Source organism: Macaca mulatta, chromosome 8, assembly GCF_049350105.2.
Source record: "Macaca mulatta isolate MMU2019108-1 chromosome 8, T2T-MMU8v2.0, whole genome shotgun sequence".
In the NCBI taxonomy this organism is placed as follows: domain Eukaryota; kingdom Metazoa; phylum Chordata; class Mammalia; order Primates; family Cercopithecidae; genus Macaca; species Macaca mulatta.
The window spans coordinates 148,495,991-148,521,568 of NC_133413.1; the positions used below are offsets into that span (position 1 = coordinate 148,495,991).

The 25,578-nt window shown below is 43.9% G+C and overlaps 1 protein-coding gene across 1 annotated transcript in view; it reads right to left on the reverse strand.

The window, feature by feature from the left end:
* FAM135B (family with sequence similarity 135 member B) overlaps positions 1 to 25,578 on the reverse strand; it is a 353,644-nt gene that overhangs the window by 59,139 nt on the left and 268,927 nt on the right. Inside the window, exons 8-9 of the mRNA XM_001090012.4 lie at positions 5,633 to 5,786; positions 3,405 to 3,454 (exon numbers count right to left, since the gene is read on the reverse strand). Coding sequence (XP_001090012.4) covers positions 3,405 to 3,454; positions 5,633 to 5,786 — 204 coding nt within the window. The remainder of the gene's footprint in view (positions 1 to 3,404; positions 3,455 to 5,632; positions 5,787 to 25,578) is intronic.

Consider the following 25,578-nt stretch of genomic DNA (forward strand, 5'->3'; position numbering starts at 1 on the left):
TTTCCATTTTCTGCATTTACTGCACAGGGCCAGACCTCGTGGACACCATCTCTATTCCTTGCACCGATGCTGCCTCCTGGGCTTGCATCACACTGGGGAGGGCTCAGCGTCGCAGGGACCAGCAGCCTAACCCTGTTCTGACAGCATTGTGACTCTGGTCAGTGTGTGAGTCAGCCCTGTTTCTTCGCCCACTGAAAAGAATGTGATGGCTTATCTTATAGAATTATTTTATCAATTGCATGAGAAAATTCACACAATGTAGCCAGGCAACCAGCCAGTGTGCCAGGCTTATTGGCTAAGAGAAAAAGACATCAATGAAACCACCATTGCAAAATTATAACTGAGATGGTGAAAGAGACCTGAACTAACCACTTCCTTCTTGATTCTAACCTCTAAGCTGTCCTTGTTCATTCCTGGGCATAGGCCAAACGAACTTTGGGAGGAACTTGGTTTATAGTTTGAAACAAAGATAGCAGCCCTTTCCCAAAACAAACCCCCTTCTTGCCTGGTAAACTAGACTGCCTTTGTAAGACTAACAAACAAGCCAAAATCTTAGAAATTATGGTTTAGGAGTCATGCAGCTGGAGGCTACAAGATTCTGACCCTCCTCAAATTGCTTCTATGGAATAATATCACTATTGTAAAACGTAAGATATTTTGCAGACCCTGCACTTGATGGATCAGTTGGCATCACCCAGACTGATAAACTTGCTCATCTGGTCTCGTGGTCCCCACCCAGGAACTAACTCAGTGCAAGAGGACAGTTGGACTCATCCCCAACCCAACCAATCAGCACTCCTGACTCACTGGCCCCTACTCAGCAAATTATTCTTAAAAACTCAGATCCCCAAATGCCTGGGGAGACTGATTTGAGTAATAACAAAACTTAGGTCTTCTGTATAGCTGGCTCTGTGTGAATTACTCTTTCTCTATTGCTATTCCCCTGTCTTGATAACGGAGCTCTGCCTAGGCGGTGGTAAAGTGAACCCATTGGGTGGTTGCATCAGTGAAAACAGATTGATTTTTATCCCCATATTACGGATAAGAACATCAAGGTTCATGAAGATTAAGCAACTTGCCTAAAGTCACAAGTGAGTAGGTAGAGAATTCAAAGCCATGTCCCCCTGGCTCTGATGTGCATAATCTTTGCAATACAGGATTCCCCACCACTACCACCCACTAGCCACCACGCACCATCATGTGACGTATAAGGAGAAAGCAGGCAGTGGTCCCTGCCTGCTCTCACAACTGCAGTGCAGCAGCAAGCCCTGTCCGGTGACCTAGCTGGGACTCTGGAGGCAGAAGGCCTGCTGCGTGTGAGCACCAATTCCTCCCACCACTTACCAGGCGACTTTGGACAAGTGCTTTGGTAATGGTGAAATCTCAGGGGCTATAGAAAGATTAAAGGGGATTTTATTGACAAGCACTTAGGACTGTGCCAGGCTGAGAATCCCTGCTGATTAAATATAAGTCGGTGATGCTGGTGCTATGGTGATCCTGGACTAGGGAAGAGAAGCTCCTGGAAACCTGAACATAACAGGCACAGAGACCAACACAGAGAACCTGCAGGCCACACCCAGAAGGAAAGACAGTGGGCGTATTGACAAATAGTCAAATAGTCACGAATCAGCTCTTCAGCCTGATCTCATGATGGGAAATGGAAAAGCTGAATTGGAGAGCTGCCTGTTCCTGTGTTCCTTGTTGTTTCAATTGCTAAAACTAAATTTCTGATAATTTACAGAGTAAAGCAGTTTCCCCTTGGGATGCTGAGTTGCACCTCCACAGGTACGTGGCTCTGGCCAGGCCCTCAGGGGATGGAGCCTGAGGCAGCCCGAGCCAGCCCTGGAAGGTGAGGCCATCTCACCAGAGAAGAGCAGACCCCTTAGGAGGGTCCTTGCTTGAGCTCTCTAGTGGTCCTCTCAGAACAAACCTACTATGTAGATGAGGAATTCCAGGCCCCAAAGGGTGAGCCCATTGTCTCAGGTCCCACAGCTGCTCCAAGGAGAAGCTCAGAGCCTGGATTTAAACCCAGGCCAGCATGGCTTTGAAGCTTCTGGTCCCTGCCTAACACAGTGGGTGCATTGAAGCTCACTCGGGGAAGGATGAGAGCTGTAGCCATCTGGAGCCCAGGGCCTCCTGTCTACCCAGCTGCCCACGCAGACACACATCATCAATACTGCATCAGAGTCGGAGCATATGAGCCCCCAAGTGTGGACATTAGGTCTTTGACTCATCTCAGTGGCTCTTACACACTCTCCAAATGGACTCCTGTGTTGCCTTCCTACAGTCTGCTGACGCTGCATTTAGGATAATCAGTGCTTGGCACGTGTTTCCCTGTTATTGCTACAAGCCAAGCCCCACCCCTTCTCCCAGGCTGCCGTCCAATGGCCCCTCCCCGAAGACCCTTCAGCTCTAAGCTCCCAACACCCTCTTCGGTCTCTGCCTCCGCATTCCGCCCTCTCCAGGGATCTCCTCTGCATCCACTGTGAGAACGGATTTTACGAACTTTCTAACATGCTCTAAAGCAGGGGTTCTCAACCCTGGCTGCACATAATATTCATCTGGGGAGCTTTGAATAAAAACACAGTATCGAACTCCAATCCCAGATCTTCTGTTTCAGCCAGTTTGGGCATCCAGGCTCAGGCAAAGATGCATCGTTAAAGTTCCAAGGATGATTCTAATGTACAGCCAGGGTTGAAAAACACTGGTTTAACAGACAGAGATGTCGGTTTGGGGATGAGAGTTTGAGTCCTGCTTCTAGTACTAATTAGCTGTGTTAGTCACCCTGGTATAGACTTCTTTCCAACCTTAACCTTAATTTGCCTGTTCGTCATATAGAAATAAGAGTACTCACCCAGATATCCAACACAAGGGGGATGTAAAAGTGTTCCAGAGACAGTAAATAGCAGCAGCATGCATTTGTCAAATATTTATTCAGCCTTTACTCTTAATGCACGCTTGATGAGGTTTTTTTTGGCAAATGCACGTGACTGTTTTCATTGTCATCACTGTTTTCATGTCATCTAGCATCCCTGCCATGTCTGAGGCCATCTGTGCACAGGTACAAGATTCTGTCATCCACAGTGAGAAGCACTGAGTTACTAGTCAACAAATGTTTGTTCAATGGATGGGTAACGGACAAATACATATGTGTAGTCTAAGCTTCAGGGAAACAAAAATCTGTGAACATGTTTAGTTTTTCCAAAATATCTAACAAGGCACATACTTATAGAACACAGTGATGTAGGGTAACAGAATGTAAGAATATTTCTCCAGCTTGGTATCTAGAGTGAAGTCACAAGTGGTGTCTTTTCACTTCTGTTTTATATAGCAAGCGAGCAACTGCATTTGTCTTGCAAAACTACTGCCATTCATTCAGACCCCAGCGCCAGCTCTCCAATTACCTGCAGCTCTGAGCACAGCTGAGAAAGTGTTTCTTCAACAGCAAGGGCCTCTAGAAAGAAAAAATAAACCGTATGATTCAATGAACACATAGTGAAATGCAGCAGTTGCTATTAAACGAAAAAGCAAAAGTTTCACATTGGCATTAAAGTCACAGAGACCAACACATTGCTGAGGACCTTCTGTCTATTCTAACTGCCTAATGGAATTGTGCTTATCAGGAGAATAAACCTGATTGGAGCCATGAACTGAGTACTAGATAAAAGCCAATATCACCCCATGCACACAGTTATGAGAAGCAGCATGTCCCAAATTCATACAACACTTGTGTGGCCCGGAGAGATTCCACGTTTATTTCTATTTTTGCAGGTACACACACACACACACACACACACACAGAGAGAGAGAGAGAGAGAGATCTGTGCATCATATATGGAACATGGATTTGAATCTCTATCTTAAAGATAAAATATCAGAAGCCCTGAGAACCTCCTGCTCAGCCCTACCGGCTCTGATACTGAAGAACGTGGCCATCTTATTAACAGAAACCAGGTGGCCTCTGGCCATTTGTTTTCATGGTCACAGTTGTGACCGGGTTTGAACTCTCCTCTGGTTCCATGATGCTGTGGTCAGTCATTTGTACACGGCTCTGGCATGGATTTTAATTAAAGCATGCTTGCCTAGGTGAGTGGAAACCATCTCTTAGCAACTTACGGTCTTGCTGATGACCTAATTAGTAGCTACCTCTCTACTTCACCGCTGAACTCAGGTCCCTGAACTCCACAAGGCAAAATGAACTTCTGATACACTATTCATGGCTATGTATTCTCAGTGTCTAGCACAGAATCTGACACAGAGTACACGTCCAGTAAAATATGATGAGGGTGTGAACGAACAAATAAATTCAGCTCCTTTGAATGAAATATAATATTAAAAGTTATATCAGGAATCCAACAGTTACTGAAAAATCTCCATTTTTTCATTTGAGCTATATAAAGTCCCTGTGATTCTGTACATGTCTTTCCTGCATGCATAAGATTTGAACTTGAAAAAAATTCGATGATTGCATGATTCAAAGAGTAGTGCCTGAGTACAGGATTTGTCTAAGATGTGAGAGCTGATAAAGCTTATGGTAAGAAGGCTCCGGATTCAATTCAACAACTGTCACCTTGTACCTACTCCTTTACTCTACATACCGGAGAGAGTGCAGCAGGGATCTGAGGGGAATCAGCTCTCAAAGACCTCAGTCTAGCTGGGAAGCAAAATATGCAAATACATCTTTTTTACGTGATGATTTCAGTGCAGCAACAAACAATGAGCAAGGCCATCGACCCAGCCAAAACCACAGTTATCTCAGCAGTTGAGGTCTGGGGTAAAGATACGGAAGTCAAGGTACCCAGCAGGGTTCTGATGTTGAAATGGGTGTTATCCTTGAAAAGCAGGCTGAGGACTTGGCCTCTGTTCTAGAGGCAATGAGGCCTTACTAGAGAACTTTGAGCAGAACCAGGACATATCACCTGTTGTTACTGAGTGTGACATGATACAGAGGACTCTGCCCCAAGGGATCCCTGAGCTCCTGTCATGGATCTGCCACACATCACTGTGTGATGCTGAGCAACCCTTTTACCTCTCTGAGTTTCAGGACCACCATCTGTCAATCAACAGAGATTCAAGCCCACTGATTTCTATGATGTCTCATCTTTGGAAAATCCATGTGCAAAAGTCAACTGATCCCAAGATAACCAAATGTAATGGATACTAAGAAGTTTCTATAATCATCCAGATCAAGCATATATGGATGCATGTGTGTGTGTGTGTGTGTGTGTGTGTATGTGTATATATATAGTTCTTTATGAGGATTGTTTTACACTCTTGTAAGTTACAATTCCATAATTACAGCTTAATTAAGAAAAGGCTATAAACGAGCATTTTCCTCTAGAAAGCAACCTAAAATTAAGCAGTGGGGTGGCAGGTGTGTAATAGGTAATAGATGTCTAGCAGATGAATGCGTGAGTGAATGAATGTGCCTTAAAGAGCATGTGTCTTCTCTTACTGTATTTGCATTTCCCAGATCCTCTCCTGCTAGAACAATGAAAATCACAGCCCAAACCTACCTGGACCAGTGTTATTCCTGTGACATTTACAAAAGCATGCCAGCTTTTCCCCATCCCTTGTCTGGAGGAGGCACATGAGCTGCTGGGATGGGCTTGCCCCTGTCCTGGGCCCTTACCCAGCTCCGTGTGTGGCAGCTCTGGGATGTCCCGCATGATCACCAGGAAGTGGAGACGGAGTCCCCGGTAAGCGTGGAGGAGCAACAGGCACAGGTCTCGGTGCCACTTGTGTGCGTGCTGCATGCAGTTCTCGGAGGTGATGTAGAAGCTTCCCTACGGAGTGAAACAGAAACAGAGGTTGAGGCATATTGCACCTGGCCCAGGTAGCACAGGGCCCTGATGCTCCATCTGCCCGCACCCACATTCACAAAATGTTTGGAGGTTCAGGGAAGGAAGCAGACCCCATCCTGAGTAAAACTGGAACATGGTTGAAGATTCCAAGAAAAAGAGAGTCCTGAGCTGGAATCGCTTCTTTATCCCTCCAGGTAAGAAAACACTGAAATCTGCCACACCTTTGTCTTATATTCAGATTAAAATAATAAAATAGCAACAATAATCACAATAATAATAAATGATCGTGAAGTGATGAGGACACTGGCCTCACAGGTTTGAGACAACCAAGTGGCCCCACTTACAAGCTGATATGGTTTGGCTCTGTGTCCCCACTCAAGTCTCATCTTGAATTGTAATAATCCCCACGTGTCATGGGAGGGACCCAGTGGGAGGTAATTGAGTCATGGGGGCGGGTTTTTCCCATGCTGTTCTTATGACAGTGAATAAGTCTCATGAGATCTGATGGTTTTATAAAGGGCAGTTCCCCTGAAAATGCTCTCTTGCCTGTCGTCATGTAAGACATGACTTTGCTCGTCCTTCACCTTCTGCCATAATTGTGAGGCCTCCCCAGCCATGTGGAACTGTGAGTCCATTAAACCTCTTTCCTTTATAAATGACCCAGCCTTGGGTATGTCTTTATTAGCAGCCTGAGAACGGACTAATACACAAACCTCCTTTCCCCACCACTGCAGGGTACACTATAGAGGCCATGGGACAGGTGGCTGTGGGCTCCTTTTCAGAGAGAGAGGAGAAATTTAGAAAGTCCTTTGCAGCAGGTGAGTGAGCAGTAGGTCATGCTGAAAAGGAGGAAAAGAAAGTGTCATTGTAATGTAGAATGAAGTTGTGAGGTTAAGTAACCAATGCCGAAAGCACACCTATAAACAGCTCTGCACACACCTGTAAACAGCTCTGCATGTGAGCATGCAGTGTCACAACACTGTAACACTATATTTTGTTTGTAGAAATAGAATGGATTAAACTGGTAGAATTACAAAGTAGTTTGTCCAATGAGGAAAAGACACCTAAGTCTACAGTGCACTTGGAGACCTAGGCATGACAAAAAGGAATGAACAGGATGGTTCTTTCTTGCCAGCTCAACAGAGAAGGATGTCCTGAGGTGAATTTCAAGAGAGATTTGTTCTTAGAGCAGAGAAAGGAATCGTGTGGGAAAAGGCCTGGGCACGTAGGTGGGAGTCTGGAGTAAGGTGCTGGTGCCCATCTACTGCTCACATGGCCGTGATGGGAGGAGGCAGTGGCTCTTCATGTTCCCAGGCTGCCTTGCCTGCCTGCTGGAAGAAACGCCAGGTGGCATTTCACCTTGGCTTTTGTGAGTGAGTCTGCACAGTCAATGACCAGAGAGCCTCCTGCCTTGCTTGGTCTCCTTTCTCCTAGCTGCCATCCAAGAGGGCTGAGTTGATCCAATGTGGGCTGAGCAAGTCTCCTGGAGTCGACACACATCTGCACATCATCTGCACTCCCAAGGGTGTTGTATAGGCAGATAATGACGGGCACTATTATACCCTCTCTAATCACCATACCACAATGATTGTCATGTGTGATGCAAGGTGCTACAAATTAGGAAACGGATAGAAGTCTCAGGCCTGCCGCCATCTACCTCTGATACTGTCTTAGGTGAGAGACTATGAGAAACCAGGAGAGGGTCACTGGGTTGTGCTCTCAGGAGCAACATCTGTGCAGCTGTAAAGCAGGACGGGTGGAGGAACTGCACTGCGTTGTCCTGTGGGTGCAACAGAGACCTCAGCTGATGCCGTGGGGAGTGCTGGGCCTGCAGAGTTACCCGGCCTTGGGGCAAGGACCAGGTCTTTGTACCCGTTCACTGATCAGTACTTGGTGTGGGTTACCCTATGTATTAGTTCACTTTCACAGTGCTATAAAGAAATACCTGAGACTGGGTAATTTATAAAGGAAAGGCGTTTAATTGACTCACAGTTCCCCATGGCTGGGGAGGCCTCAGGAAACTTACAGTCATGAAGGAAGAGGAAGCAGGCACATCTTCCAAGGCATGAGGAGAGAGAAATGCAAAGGAGGAACTTCCAAACACTTATGAAACCATAAGATCTCATGAGAACTTACTCACTATCATGAGAACAGCAGCGGGAAAACTGCCCCAATGATCCACTCACCTCCTCGCTCAACATGTGGGGATTACAGGTTCTTCCCCTGACACATCGGAATTACAGTTCGAGATCAGATGTGGGTTGGGACACAGAGTCAAACCATATCACCCTAGCAGGGAAGTGTGACCTTGGAGGAGCAGCTCTCTCCAGATAGGGCAGTCTCCATACTTAGCCAATTGCTGTTGGCCACCAACATTCCCAGCAGTGTGAAGAGCGAACGGCTCAGGTCTGAAGGTAGGGCTGGACATCACACCACAGAGTACAGGAGAGAGACCCTCTGCAGAACTTTACCCTCCATGGCTCGCATTTCTCAGCTCTGAAACCTGGTCTTGCATTAAAAGCTTGTTAAATTCTTTCTGATTTGAACTGAAGACATTCAGCAAGTTTTGGAATCAGAAGACTTGTCCATTTTAGAACCAGAAAACTCAACCAACTGCCCTGTCTGCGTTCAGGGTAACCCATGTATTCACATTTCTCAACTTTCCTATTATATTAAGGTTTAACACGGAGAAGCCAGTATGGCTGTAGAAAGTCGAGGAGAGCTTGTATGCAGCATGGAGCACATCAGACCAGCCAGATCTGTGGAGCAGGAAAGAAGTCACTGCTTATGAAGCATCTAGATAGTCCTATTGTACTTTATCTCCTTTGATCTTCAGCAAGCACCATGAAAGGCAGACACTCTCATTTTGATTTTCAAAGTAGAATATAAATATGGTGAAACAAAACCCTACCAATATCATCAAAGTAAACACAACATGAAGTGTCCCATTCCCCATAGTCTAATAATTTTTTCGTGTGGATTCTTCTGGAATACTGCCCATCTATGCTCTTGTATATGTATACATACTACATGTGTGTATGTCTTGAAAACATGCACAGACACACTTATAAGTTGGAGAATGCTCTGGACATTTCTCTGTTGCTTGCTTTTATCACCAAACATTGGAATTCGTTCTGATCAGATCAAACAATAATAATAGAAACTCTTATTTCCATTTCATAGATCAAAAGACTATGGCTCAAAGAACTGAGTGACATGTGCAAGGTCACTCTGCTTGCCAGCAGAAGAAATGTTTCTCAGGATTCAGGGCTGAAGCGAGGTTGTCCTTTCTCGGCATGCCACACCTGCCTCTGAAACCAGGCCTGGCAGAGAACACATGCTGGACAAAGCTCCGCTTGCTTTGACTGAGGCATTCAAGTCCTGCAGTGTCTCTGACAGCTGTGACTAAGCAGAAATGAAAGCAGAAAGGAGATTAACAAAGGCACCAAATACAGTAGTCATGAATCCCTAGTTGGCTTCAAGCAGTCCTGAGAGTCCCATTTTCAGGTCCCGCTACCTGCCACAGCTCCACTGTCCCATCACCCTGGTCTCATTCTGCAAAGCTTCAGGACATATTAAAGAAGGCAAGGAATCTATGAAGTCTCTTATCAAGTTTGACTTTTAAAACTAGACACCAATGTCACAGAGATTTTTCAAGAGACACTTAAAGAAAACTTCGGGGAATCTTCACGAGGCTGATTCAGTATGATTATTGAAATAATAATAAGTCAAAATGCTAATCCAAAGAGAAATCCTGAAAAAAAAATATTTGTGGCTAGAGAGTATTATAAACAAAACAAAACAAAACAAAAATAAACCTTCCATTCTTCATAAATTGCTCAGCAGCACGACTTATTGAAAGTGTGCGATATACTGCAAGAAAACCCCATTCGTCAGTCCTACAGACCTGCAGAGTCAGTGTCAGAGTGGACGGGCCGGTGTGCCTCCATTAGAATTGCACGAAGAGCATTGAAAAACCTTGCGCCATTTCCCTAGCACAAAGCAGTAACATTTTAGCAACAGTCTTTCCAGCAATCTGAAATGAAAACCTTAAATAATAAAACAAGAATGAAGCAGGCAGGCAGATCATTACATTGTGAATGAACTCGCAAATAGAAGGTCCCTGGCCTGGGCCTGTCCCACAACAGAAGCAGGACAAAAAATAGGCACCTTTCAGCTGAGCACAGTGACTCACGCCTGTAATCCCAGCACTTTGGGAGGCTGAGGCGGGCGGATCACAGCAGGTCGGGAGTTCGAGACCAGCCTTACCAACGTGGAGAAACCCTGTCTCTACTGAAAACGCAAAATTAGCCGGGAGTGGTGGTGCATGCCTGTAATCCCAGCTACTCAGGAGGCTGAGGCAGGAGAATCGCTTGAAACTGAGAGGTGGAGGTTGCGGTGAGCCAAGATCATGCCATTGCACTCCAGCCTGGGCAACAAGAACGAAACTCTGTCTCAAAAAAAAAAAAAAAAAAAAAAAAAAAAGGGCGCCTCTCCCCTTCTGAGACCGAAGTAAGTCCACTGCAAATGGGAAAATATTTGTATGGTTAAATATGGAGTCTGCAGCATGAGATACAGGGCAAACAGTCTGTTTCTTTTGTTTTGCTTGAGATAAGGCCTTGCTTTGTTACCCAGGTTGGAGTGCAGTGGCGCAATCATGGCTCATTGCAGCCTCGACCTCCTGGGAGCAAGTGATCCTTCCACCTCAGTCTCCTGAGTAGCTGGGACTACAGGCATGTGCCATCACACTTGGCTAATGTTTTAACTTTTGTGTAGAGATGAGGTCTCACGATGTTGCCCAGGCTGGTTTTGAACTTCTAGGTTTAAGTGACCCTCTCTCCTCCGCCTCTCAGAAGTAGTGGGATTCCAGGCATGAGCCATGCCCAATTAGTCTTCGTTTTTGCTTTCCCACTTACTACCAATGTCACCTTGGGGAGGTTTCTTTCCCTTCACACACAGCAGGTTCATCACCTGAAAAGAGGGCACAGTCCTGAAATCAGCATCAGAGGGTTGCTGTTAAGGATTAAATGAGATTATTCCAGCAAAATGCAGACTTATGTAATGCTCCAGTATAAAGTCAGTGCACATTAAGAGGAAATTTTGCTTACTTAGGACACGCTCATTGACGGCCTCGGTGAACATGTCTATGGATGGTGCAGCTTAAGATTCAACAGTGATCCACTTAGAAGCCTAACAATGAATTTTAACTTAGTGGGGAGCTCCACAGGGACACAATTTGGTTTTGAAGGCAGAATCTGGAGTCAGACAGGCCTGCACCTCGCTCACAGTGGCACCCTCGCTAGCAAGTTGCCTGAGCTAGACCTTTAACATAGGAAGTGCCAGTTTCCCAACGAGGAAGGTCAGGATAAAGTTAGTTAAAATGCTTATGGAGTGCTTGGTTTACATACAGTTTAGTACTTGATAACTGTTAGCTAAGATGTTTTACTTTCTACTTCATTTATGCAAATGTCTCTCAAATCTACATCTCTACGTCTAATTCCTGCACTGAACTCTAGATCTGTATTGTCTAAACTTCCAATTGACTGGCTTGCCAAGCTGTCACAAAGCCATCTTGCATGGAGCTCACCAGATCCTTCTTTTCCCTCTGGTCTTCCTTAACGGACTCCACTTTTTCCAGCATCCAAGAACACAACAAGTTCTTCCAGATTCCAGACTTCGTTCTCACTTTGAGCATCTGTCAGAACGTCTTGATGGTTCTACCTCTAAAATTCTCTTACCTCTGCCCCAGGTTGAGCTGTCTCTATTGCTTATTGAATTACTAAACACATCCATCTAACGTGTCTTGCTGCTCTGATCTTACCTTCTGCCGCAGCGCCTGTCTGTGCAAGCGGGTCATATCATTATCCACCGTTTGTAAGATAAAGTTCGAATTCTTTTGTTTGCCATTCAAGGACTTTACACCTTAAAGCAGTAGTCCCCCTCCTTTTTGGCACCAGGGACTGGTTTCATGGAAGATGATTTTTTCCACAGACTGAAGTTGTGGGGGATGGTTTTGGGATGATTCAAGAGCATTACATTTACTGTGCACTTTATTTCTAATTGTTTATTTAATAATAATTATACAATTCACCATAATGTAGAGTCAGTGATAGTCCTAAGCTTCCCGGAACTAGACGGTCCCATCTGGGGGTGATGGGAGACAGGGACAGACCATCAGGTGTTAGATTATCAAAAGAAGTGAGCAACCTAGATCTCTCCCATGTACAGTTCACAACAGGGTTCATGCTTGGGAATCTAATGCCACCACTGACCTGACAGGATGTAGAGCTCAGGTGGTAATGTGAGTGACAGCGAGCAGCTGTAAATACAGATGAAGCTTCACTGGTTCACCTGTCACTCACCTCCTACCATGCAGCCCGGTTCCTAACAGGCCACAGGCCAGTACCAGTCTGTGTCCCAGGTTTGGGGACTGCTGCCTTAATGCATCACATTCCCAGGTTCACCTGCTATCTCTTGTTTCCCTCCGGGACTTTTGTGGCACTTCTCTACAGGGCCTGTGCTCTTGCTGTTGGAAATTTCTTTCTGAATTAACCCTACTCGTCACCAAGACGCAGGTCAAATGTCACCTCCTCGGTGACATTCTCCCATCATCCCCTCCTCATGCATACTTCAGTAGACCAATTCTTCCTGTATCTCTCATTCCAATACTCCCTGAACACTTTAGGAGTAAAAAGACTTTTCTACTTTTTAGTTTTATTTTTCAGGTTGTCTTTGAAACTGAAACAATTGGCACCTAGATTTCACCGAATACACAGAGAAAGAATGAACGAATGAGTGAGTCATAGCATCCTCTACAGGGCACCCCAATGGCATGACAGTGTAGACCTGATGTATACAGGCCTGGCCTCAGGGTCCAGCTTACCCTCACCACCTCCTACTTTAGAATCGTGGAACATTCACACAATTCTGGGATTTGGATTAGGATTTCCTAGATTACAATAATAATGATGCTATAGAAATGTATGTCCTATAGAAATGTACTTGTTTATACTTTATATGGAATATGTATGTAACCCGATTTTAACTCAGCCTAGGATAAATACTGAGAACTTTTCAACATGATTCAAACAGACCCATAAAAGCAAGACATATTTTTAACCGAGAAATATCAATACATTGTTTGTGTTACAATTATGGAGGAACTCATAAATGGAATTGGCTTCTAATATTCCAGAGGTTTATTGAAAAAAGAAATTTAAGGTTTATCAGACTTCAAAATCTATAATGCTATTAACAGTCTAGTGTTCATTATATGTCTGCTGTGTGTCTGGTACTATTCTTAGTTCCTGGATTCCTCTTCTTGGTGATTCAGTGAGTTTTACATTATTATCCCATTTTCACTGATAACAAAACAGTATCATCATAAAAAACAGCTAACACTTACTATTTGACTCTTAAATGTCAGGAATTAAGTGTTTTATGTGTATTAAGCATTTAATTCTCTTGCCAATCCTATGCAATAAGCCTGAGTACTTACACCCATTTTGGAGAGTGGAAAAGTGAACCTTAAAAGGGTAAACAATGTTTGCAGGTCTCATGGCAAGAAAGCGGCAGCTCAAGATTCCAGACATGATGTGCTGCTGGAAAACCCCCTACTGTTTCATCTCGATGCTGAACTTCCTCTTTGAACTGAGCTTCAGGCAGTTTAGATAGTTTGCCTGTGTTCACACATCTAGGAAACAGTCGAGTTGAACTTCTAACTCAGGTCAGGGCCCAGGTTTAAAAAGGAAACCAGCTTCATCAATTACAAAGAGAAGCAAAGCCTCTTCCGCCAGCTGCAGCTTTGCTGCTAACTAGCTGCGATCTGGGAAAATCGCTTACCTTTCTGGCTCTTTAATACCTTCTCTGTCAGCCACAAATTGCTGAGCTTTTAGTCAGCAATACCTAAATTATGTGTCCCTGTACTCTGCATTGTGGCGACCAGCTTTGAGTTGAACGGCAAGTATTTCTCATCAAAAATTTAAAATATGAAATTCAAAAACGGCTTTTTCTATTAATACCACTGGAGTCAAAGGTACCCATGTTGTCTCCTCATTGACATTCCAGGGAGTGTATCCGAGTATGAGAAAAAGGGAGCAGGAGCTGCTGGACTAGAACCGAGGGGTGGGCGTAGGAGTGGGAAGGCAATTGAGAAACCTGGGTCAAGGTCACGTTCTGACCCCGGTAACTGCTCCATTATGCATATATGGTCTTGCTGCCCTCCCACTTCACACAGCTCCAGCAGCACCTCCACCTACACACAGCTCAGCATCCCCTCTCCACCTATGCAAGACTCCAGCATCCCCTTCACCTACACACAGCTCCAGTATCCCCGCCATCTATGCATAGTTCAGCATCCCCTCCACATGCTCAGGACTCCAGCAGCACCTCCAACACACAGTTCAGTATCACCTCCACCTATGCAAGGCTCCAGCATCCCCTTCACTACCCAGAGCTCTATCATGCCCTCCACCTACACACAGCTCTATCATCCCCTCCACCTATGCACAGCTCTACCATCTCCTCCACCTATCCAGGGCTCCAGCATCCCCTCCACCTACACACAACTCTATCATCCCCTCCACCTACACACAGCTCTATCATCCCCTCCACCTACACACAGCTCTATCATCCCCTCCACCTACACACAGCTCTATCATCCCCTCCACCTACGCACAGCTCTATCATCCCCTCCACCTACGCACAGCTCTATCATCCCCTCCACCTACGCACAGCTCTATCATCCCCTCCACCTACGCACAGCTCTATCATCCCCTCCACCTACGCACAGCTCTATCATCCCCTCCACCTACGCACAGCTCTATCATCCCCTCCACCTACACACAGCTCTATCATCCCCTCCACCTATGCACAGCTCTACCATCTCCTCCACCTATCCAGGGCTCCAGCATCCCCTCCACCTACACACAACTCTATCATCCCTTCCACCTACACACAACTCCAGCATCCCCTCCGCCTACCCACAACTCTACCATCCCCTCCACCTACACACAACTCCAGCATCCCCTCCACCTACACACAACTCTACCATCCCCTCCACCTACACACAACTCCAGCATCCCCTCCACCTACACACAACTCTATCATCCCTTCCACCTACACACAACTCCAGCATCCCCTCTGCCTACCCACAACTCTACCATCCCCTCCACCTACACACAACTCCAGCATCCCCTCCACCTACACACAACTCTATCATCCCCTCCACCTACACACAACTCCAGCATCCCCTCCACCTACACACAACTCTACCATCCCCTCCACCTACACACAACTCCAGCATCCCCTCCACCTACACACAACTCTATCATCCCCTCCACCTACACACAACTCCAGCATCCCCTCCGCCTACCCACAACTCTACCATCCCCTCCACCTACACACAACTCCAGCATCCCCTCCACCTACACACAACTCTATCATCCCCTCCACCTACACACAACTCCAGCATCCCCTCCGCCTACCCACAACTCTACCATCCCCTCCACCTACACACAACTCCAGCATCCCCTCCACCTACACACAACTCCAGCATCCCCTTCACTACCCAGAGCTCTATCATGCCCTCCACCTACACACAGCTCTATCATCCCCTCCACCTATGCACAGCTCTACCATCTCCTCCACCTATCCAGGGCTCCAGCATCCCCTCCACCTACACACAACTCTATCATCCCCTCCACCTACACACAACTCCAGCATCCCCTCCACCTACCCAGAACCCTATCATCCCCTCCACCTACACACAACTCCAGCATCCCCTCCACCTACCCACAACTCCAGCATCCCCTCCACCTACACACAACTCCAGCATCCCCTCCACCTACACACAACTCCAGCATCCCCTCCACCTACCCAGAACCCTATCATCCCCTCCACCTACACACAACTCCAGCATCCCCTCCACCTACCCACAACTCCAGCATCCCCTCCACCTACACACAACTCCAGCATCCCCTCCACCTACACACAACTCCAGCATCCCCTCCACCTACCCAGAACCCTATCATCCCCTCCACCTACACACTACTCCAGCATCCCCTCCACCTACCCAGAACCCTATCATCCCCTCCACCTACACACTACTCCAGCATCCCCTCCACCTACACACAACTCCAGCATCATCTCCACCTACACACAACTCCAGCATCATCTCCACCTACGCATGGCTCCAGCATCAAAGGATCCTAAAAGTGATCGTTGAGTGATCACAGAGACATCTATATGGCTCTGTCCACATGAGAAATAAACTCAGTTTTGTGTTCTTCTCCCTCTAGAAATCTGTTGTACTACTGTGTCCCTCGTGGAAATCAGGGAGAAAATATTGATCATCTTCTATTCTCAGCTACTTTAACATAGTTGGCAATAACTCTGTGTGGTTGACTGAAACAATACTTTGTGTGTATGGTGTGGGTATGGGGGTGTGTGTGTGTGTGTGTGTGTGTGTGTGTGTGTGTGTTCTTTTTGTTTGTTTGGTTGGTTTCTTTTCTTTTTTCCTTTTTTTTTTTTTTTTTTTTTTTTTGAGACTTGTCTCGCTTTGTTGTCCAGGCTGGAGTTCAGTGGTGCAATTTTGGCTCACTGCAACCTCTGCCTCCTAGGTTCAAGTGCCTCAGCCTCCCAAGTAGCTGGGATTACAGGCTCCCGTCACCATGCCAGACTAATTTTTGTGTTTTTTAGTAGAGATGGAGTTTCATCATGTTGGTCAGGCTGGTCTTGAACTCCCAACCTCAAATTATCTGCCTGCCTCGGCCTCCCAAAATGCTGGGATTACAAGCATGAGTCACCGCATCCTGCCTGAAACAATACTTAAAGAAGATGAGGGTCTCTGTGAAGCTTGAGAGATGCCTTCAGCTTTCTGAAGGCTCCTGAGGGAGAGCTCATTGCATAAGATACCACAGAGTGGAGCTAGAGCCAATGGATGGGCATTACATGCAGGCACATACTGTGGGTGAGAAGGCAAATTTTCCACTCTTAATGTCTTTTCAACATGGAGGGACAGCCATTAGCATAATAATCCTGGGCTTTCTCTGCCTATTTATTGGGCAAATGTTGAGTTTTGAATAAGAAACAGGTCTGCTTTGTTCTCCCTCAAAGGTGTCAATCTCCATCACTCTCACCCTGGAGTAGCCTGGTGAAGGAGGCATTCTGCAATGGAGGCTGGTAGCTGATAGTACTGCCATATATGGGTAAGTAGTTAAATCCAGGGCTCACTACTCATGTATCTTTTTGCCCAAAGACATAAACAAAAATCTGCAATTTGTCCTATCCAATTGGTTCAGCACTCACTTGGGGAAAAGAAGGTATTGTTTTTCAGTGCTGCTTCACACCCAACTTCAGATTGGATCTCCTTGGATGATGAGGCCACTGAGGTTATCACCACTCCACTGTGGACAGATGGCCTCAGAAGCCTCCTGTCACCCAGGGTGCTCAGGAATTGGGGTTGGGGGGTGGCACACAGGAGAGTTAGTCAGTGTTGGGTAGACAGTTCAAATAGGTCAGTGGGTGGTATTCCCATTTCAACAAATCTGTTTTGTTTATAGCACTTTTATATGCTGGATTCTAAAAATTAAAAAAACAAAAAGTTTGAAAATCATTAGACTAAATGAATACCTCTGGAAGTCTTAGCTATTCCATTGTGATCCAAAAGGCAGGTACAAATTATGTGGCTGAAAATCAGACCTCAACAATCTTTTTGGCTCATGGTTTTCATTTCTTATTCCTAAATATTGTTTTCTTTCCTCTCTAAGTCTTGTTTTATACAGCATTTTTAAAAACTATTCTTTCTGATCCAGTTTATTTCAAAATGATGGCAAAGTGATTTTTAAAAATACATTTTGTGAGGCAAAGAAACGGAGTCCCACAAAAATATCAGCAGATTTAGAATTAGAGGAAAGACCCAAGGTCAAGTCCAGGCTTTGCTACTCCCTTTGGACAGAGACTTTGCTGCCCTCAGAAGGCAAGAGTGAGGACAAAGGGGAAACAGTTCTTTGCCATCATAAAGCATGACAAACATTGGTCTTCTGATTATGATTATTATTGGTAGGAATTCCATATTAATCCTTTCACTGGTGTACTTAAGTGATATTAGTAAACTAGTCAATTAGTCAATTCTTATATTGCCAAGAAATTCTGACCTATTCAGAACTTTTAAAAAATAACTCATTATTAGTTAGATAAGTTGATATATTGACTATGAATAATTCATAACCATCTTATAAATCACCTTAATACCTATGACGCATGTTGCATGAATACATAAATTGGTGTTATTAATCTGTTTGACTTTAGATAACTATATTTTCATATTAGAAGTATTGTGGTTGGGTTTCTGAATATTCCTCAGCAATCAATGGGGTCAGTACCATTGATCCTCATGATCCTAACTGCTGGGGTTTTTTTGGTGCTTCCTGTGTGTCCATCACTGTGGTGAACACTTGAGCTCCAGAGGTTAATGAATACTGTCCTCACCTGGAGGAGAATATACCCAAATTGAAGAAATCAGGGTCACAAACACATCATTGCAGCACAATGTGGTAAATATGATACCAAAGGAAACCACAGGATGTAGAGAGTGTGTGATGGGGCACCCAGAGCCATTTAACAGGTAGGGCTAGAAAAAGGCTTCCTGGAGAGATGCTGCTGCAGTTGGACCTTGAAGGCATAGGTAGATACATAAGGGATAAGAGGAGGGTGTGAGAAGCACAGAAGCCATCATAAACATGGGCATAGAGTAAGTAAAATAACAAAGTGCAGGGAGATAGAATCAGATGTGGGCTGCCAGAGTCCAGGGGAGAAGCAGGAGATGAAGCTCAATGGACAGACTGAATCGGGTCAGGTCATGGAGGGTTGGGCATAGCATGTTGATCAAGAATCAATTCCTAGGAAACTAGCGTCATATTAGCTATGTCCAAACCATGTGATTTTGTGCCCTTCAGGGAGATACAGGGAGGCCTTTCTCTGTGACTCTGGCTTCTCACTGGCTCTGGTTTCTGGTCCCTCAAACCCTTAGGAAAGTTGTAATCATGGTATAAATTTTATATAAGCGGAATGGGCCAAGAGAGGTTAAGTCAATGGCCCCCAGTCCCACAATTGCTAAGATACAAATTTGGCATTCCAAAACAGCACAGCCTGACTCAAAAGCCAAGCTCTTTATCCCACATGGGACTATTCTGAATTCACCAGAATTAAAGTCCCCAAATAGAAAGGTGGCTTCTCAACTGAGGGCAAGACAATGAGAAAAGAGATAACGAAAACAGCAAGAGTAAGAAGAAACAGCCATCAGATAAATAGGATTAATTATGTAGAGTGTGAAGGGTTAAGCAATGATTACTCCCATCTCTGATAAGTAAGCTATCAGTCTCGGTGCCTCTGGACGTTGCGACCATTGTGTCTGTTTCTAATTTGAAAGTTGCAGCGGTTCACTATGGTGCCTTAGAGATTTCAACTTTCATGCTTTTCTAATTTTAATTATACAAGGCATTAAATTCCTTCAGCTGACACTGGGGCAGGCACAGAGTCAGCAGCTATGACTCTCTTATTGTGAGTTCTAAGATCTCTTGTATGAATTTGGTCTTTTTCTCTCCCCCTACTATGCTTGATGGGTGTATTAGTTCATTCTTGCATTGCTATAACAAACTCCCTGAGACTGGGTAATTTATTAAGAAGAGAGGTTTAATTGACTCAAAGTTTGGCAGGCTTAACAGGAAGCATGACTGGGAGGCCTCAGGAAACTTACAATCATGGTGGAAGGTGAAGGGGAAGCAAGCACCTTCTTCACATAGTGGCAGAAGAGACAGAGTAAGGGAGGCAAGCGCCACACACTTCTAAACCATCAAATCTTGTGAGAATTCACTATCACGAGAATAGCATGGAAGAAATCCATCGCTATGATCCAATCACTTCCCACCAGGTCCCTCCCCCTAACATTGGGAATTATAATTCGACTTTGGGTGCAGACACAGAGCCAAACCATATCAATAGGCTTTCTATACATGGTGCAGTCTGTAGGGAATCCGGAAAGTAGATCAGAACAGACCAGCATGGGAAACATATTCTATGTTCTGATACCAAGCATACACACATCCATTTAGCCCCTCATGAACTTCCTTGCCTGAGCCTCACAGGGCATTCATTCAGAATCATATTTAGTGTGGGGTGGGGGAGCAGAAGTGACTTTTCTGTCTCAAAATTGGACCATCAGTATGAGGCATGGCTGTGATTTGAATGAGGTGTACCTGATCCCAGAGCCATGCTCCTAATCACCACCATTTTTTGCCATTCTATAAAAGATGCTCAGTGCTAATGTTAGCTCTGTCTTGGCTCCTGCAGAAAACACATCAGGCTTTCTGAGGGATCACTAAGCCACATGGGAGGCCACTTAGGGAACCCCATCATATCAGAATATTTAATTCTATAGGAAAGCAGCTCAAAATAGGTCTGGCTTTTATTCAAATAACTGTAGCAATCATAGAAACCAAAATAATAGTATTTGCATAATAAATTATAGCTTACCTGGGACTTTAAGATCAACTCTATAGAGTATGTATTACTATTAGTCCCATTCTACAGATGCAGAGAGAGAGGGGTGGATCTCTCAGACAGTGTCAAGAATCAACAGTTTCCTACAAAATCATTAATCAAAATTAATAGCCCACAAATAATCTGAGCATGTTTTAAGTAAAATTTGGATCATGTCAACAACCATGTTACATTCAAATATCATTGCATGGTTTTGGTAGCTGCATTTGCATAGGGTTTAAGATCAAGTTGTTAAACATATGGCCATGCTGTAGTGACAGTATTTATATTGCATTGCAACATTTTAAAATTGAGACTAGGGCACTTGACTTCTATTTAATGCTGCTCTGCACTTATTGACTGTTTGTTATTTGCTAGTATGCTGCTGAATGCTGTGAACACCTTCTATATGGCATATACCATGGATATATATGCAGCACATCTGTAATCATTTATTGCCTCCACTATAAAATAGCAATTATAAGTCCAGGCATGGTGGCTCACACCTGTAATCCCAGCACTTTGGGAGGCAGAGACAGGCAGATCACCTGAGGTCAGGAGTTCAAGATCAGCCTGGCCAAGATGGTAAAACCTCATCTCTACTAAAAATACAAAAATTAGCCAGGCGTGGTGGTGCACACCTGTAATCTCAGCTACTCAGGAGGCTGAGGAAGGGGAATCGCCTGAACCTGGGAGGTGGAGGTTGCAGTGAGCTGAGATGCAGCCACTGCACTCCACCCTGGGTGACAGAGAGAGGCTGTCTCAAAGAAATAAATACAATAAAATAGCAATAATAATAGCAATTACCTATTAGCAATGTGGTGAGGAGCAACTAGGGCAGATAGTGTAAGCAAGTGCTTACGGGAGAGCCTGACAAAGGATGGACATCTGGCACAAAACAGGTATTTGTGCTATGAGTACACAGAATAAAGGTGTGCAGCCCTCACTGCAGGTGTAGGGGGAGTGATAGCCCTCAGGAAGAACTCTAAAGTAGAAAGAAGGATGCTTTAGAGGACTCAGCCGGTAGAGTGATGTTGCTGGCCATCACACTGGCAACTGCACTATACAAATCGTGCCCTGCTTTTCCCTGCTCCGAAGAGACTGAGGCACAGAAAGGAAACAAGAGGAAACTAAAGCCCCATTTCCCTGGAGTCTCACAAACACAGCCGCCCTTCTGCCTTTTGCTTTTCAGGATTATAGACAGATGATATGCATAGGCCATTTCACAACTGGATTTGCTCACAATGACTCTGCAAACAGTAGTTCTTTAATTAAGGCAACTGAAGTCCACACATCATTCCAGTGTGGAGAATACTTAACAATCCACATTTGAAAATGCTAAATCTATCTATTAAAACATTTATAGATGGCACTTTCATTTTCTAGCACTTTACTTCCATTTGTTCTTCATTAAAAGCAATTCCCCTGACTGTGTGCAATGTTCAGCAATTTTGTTAGCAGTTGGCAAATTGGATTCTTAATATTTAATCTAATTGGGAACAACATTACACAACTCAAACTGAACAAGCAATTTAGTTGTCAGATCATTATAAAACCATAAACACCTTTTTGATGAATGTCTTTATTTTTATAGTGTGGCTTGAAGGTCCGGTTTAAAAAAAAAATACCAGTCTCCAATTTAATGTGTGCACATGTTTCTTAAAAATTACTAAAGAATCACTACGTGTGATATTTTTTACAATGTGAGACATTGTCTGTTAAGTGAAATGAGCATGAGCTCCACCATCAGGGTCACCCTAGATTCAGATACTGGCTTTGTAAATTGTAAACTCTGAGATCGTGGCTAAGAAGTGACTCCTGAGAGTTCCCGCCTTCATGTGAAAACGCTGAACAGAACTACAAAAACGATATTGGAATGAGATACCACCTCCTGGATATGATTGTTGAAAAGACCAAATTATAGAATAAATTAAATGTCTGATACGTATTAAGCATACTGCATGATCACTACATAAATAGTAGCCATGTGAATTAAGTAATAAGTCTTATTGTCATTAGTAGTGTTAATTCTTTCTATTAATATCATCATAATGCCAACAGCTTGTCATCTCATTTTCCCTCATAATTAGACCACAGTCCGGAGTTATAGGAGACAAACAGATGGAGGAATGGGAGAGGATGGCTAAATTCCGTGTGTTGTTTTCAATTTTATGTAATTTCTTTTTTTATTTTTTTAACTTGATGTCTTTGACTGCTTTAAGACTTGGCTCTTAGATCTGGCAGAAATAGCTTTTGGAGATAGAATCTTAGCTTGTTAAGGATCAGATGTGGAGAAAGTTTATCTCCCTTGCAAATTGCTGTTTATAGATTTAAGAAAGAGAAGGATGAATTTAAGCACTAGAATGATGCAAGACGTAAAAATAAATGAAAATGGACTGGGAGGTTGTACAAAGGAGGGAAAGTCCAACAAACTCAGGAGTAGGGAGGAAGCAGCAAGCTCTAGTAGGCTGGAACCCACGTAGAGGACACTATCAAGGAGGCACCCACAATGAACAGGAGAGCTTGATGGACAGGAGAGCTTCTATAGCTTTGAAGACTTGTGGCTGGAAGTCTGCTCCCAACCCAACTGGACTCAACATAACTTTTGATGGTGTTCAGGATGGCTTTGTTGTGGGAGCCTTTCTAATCCAGGGACCAAAGCCTGATCATCCTCCTGTGGTTTCACGTTCACCTAATTTCTCCAAATCCAGCCTGTTCTGTCCCTGACACCAGTCTCCCATCCCAACACAACTGCATCTATATTCTATGCCTTCACCTTACCAAATCCACTGTGCAGACAGCCAGGTGATTGCCCCTGGTTTTTTCTCAACAGAGATTCCAGGAAATGACAGTCCATCTCCTCTTGGGAACTGCTCTGCCATTTCCCTGATGCAAATGCTATTACTATTTCTATACAAAGGTAATAAACAATTCTATCAAGAATAATTACGATTCATGTTATTATGAATAGCCATATTTTAAAATTAAGTATAATACATGCACACAGCATGCTTAACATGGTGCATGTATGCATTTATTCAAGAATCACTTATTGGGCATTGTTTCTGGACCAGGTACCAAGCAGAACTCTACTAGGAAATGAAAATATTATTTGTATATGACTTTAGGTTAAAGATCCTTGTAGTTTAGCATGTGGGGTAGCGCACAGACTAATGATTTCAGGAGTCTGATAAGTGCCATGATAAATTTACACATAAATGCTATTGCAGCACAAAGAAAGATGCCTGCATCATGCTGGGGTCAGTTAAGAAAAACACCATGTAAAAATTAATCCTATTGTTTAAAATATATAGTTAGCCAGATAGACACATAGGTGAAAATTCCAGGCACCTAGATAAGGAAAAACCTATTGCAGAAGGGAAAAATAAAACTGATATGATTCTAGCAGAAAGTACAAGGTTGGAGCTGAGCTTAGACTCAGAGTCATAAAGCAGTATGAAGGTCTCTCTTGTTTGTCATGATGATAATTTTAAGATTCAGCACCTCAAATTAGCCTTAGGTGAAGATGGAGCAGAGGGAAGAGGATCAGAAAAAATTAAGAAAGTTGGGAGTCTGTGCTCTGTCTAGACAAGAAATATTTAGGACATATTTGCAGGCAGTGGAAGAAGGGGAAGAGGCAAAAAACACAAAGACACAGTTTGTAGAAATCAGTCACTAACATAGATGTAAGAGAGAAGAAGGGATCGGGGATAATTCTGAGGTTTCTAGTGACTCAAATAAAAAACAGAGATTTTTCAAAAAGTTTTAGATCCCATGAAGATGGACATGATTAAATATCACATGATTTAATATCTAGAGTCTGACAGCCCGGGCTCAAACCCTAGAACCACCATTCACAATCTACCTAATCTTGGGCCAGTTACTTATCTCTCTATGCCTAAGTTACCTTATCTATAAAATGAGAGAAAACTAATAGATTCCCGGAGGGTGCTAGTGAAGAGCAAATTAGATAATGTGTGCAAGAACTTAATATGGGAGAGAGAAAATAGTAAATGCTCAAAAATAATATTTTAACTAATAATATTCTATTAATTAATTGAAAGTATGGACTCTGATCTGAATGTTGGCCATAGAGCCACTTCCCTTATATCTAGAAACTCACCGCCATGATCCCTGGAAATAACTATTATGTAGCAAAGAGAACATTAGACTTGGAGTCTTGAATCTAGCATCTAATATTTCCTAGATGGACAATCCTAGGCAAGTCACTTTCAGTCTCTGAGCCTCAGGCTTCCATTCCATGATAGAAGTTAACAGGTTGCAAAGGTGTTATTAGAAATATTAAATGAAACAAGAGGGTGAAGTGCTTTGGGACAGACAGAACATTATAGAACCCCAAAATCATGTTGCATTAATTGATACATCAATAACAATTGTCAGAAAGTACAACTAAGGTACCTTGGGAAGATTGCATGGGCACTCCATTCTCAGCACCCTCTTCCCACCCATGAATGGCTCAGATCCTATAAGTGATGCAAAGCGAAGATTAGAGAAGCCCCCAGCAGATATTCTGGCAGCCATGAGCAAGCATCAGTTTCTTTGGACATTCTCTTGGGAATGAGAATGAGATCAGCATAGAACAGGATTCTCTGTATTACTCAGAGAAAGCAATTAATGAGTCAGAGGGGATGGCAAAAGTCAGTGAAAAGCGATATTCATTTCCAATAACAAATACCAGAACAGACTATGTTTACAGTAAAGAGTACAGTGTACATGCTACTACACCTACAGACAAGGAGCCTGTCTGCACATGGAACAATCTGAAGACATGATTCCAATAGGGTTTCCTTGTCATGTCTACTCCAGGAATAGAAGATCTGCAGTGAAATGGTGGCAGTGAGTTGCTGGTTGCCAATTAAAATCTAAATAACTACAATAACAATTTTTGTGAAGATACTACCAGTAAGACTTAGAACCATTGGGGGTTGGCTAGATAAAAGAGGACACATCTGATCACTTCTGAGATAAGCTTTCTTCAGACTATCTTTTAATAGCATTCACACTCATGATATTTATTGAGTTCCAGGTGCTTACACAGATGCTGAAGGTTATAGCATGAAGGCAGACATGTCTGCCTTCAGCGGGCCTTCAGCCTATAGCGAAGACAGATAATTGTCTGCAGTGAGATTGACATTGCACTAACGGAGAAAGGAAAAGGATGTAGGTAAGGGGTGTTGGGTAACACCTATCTGAGCCAGGAACATTCATTCTGAAT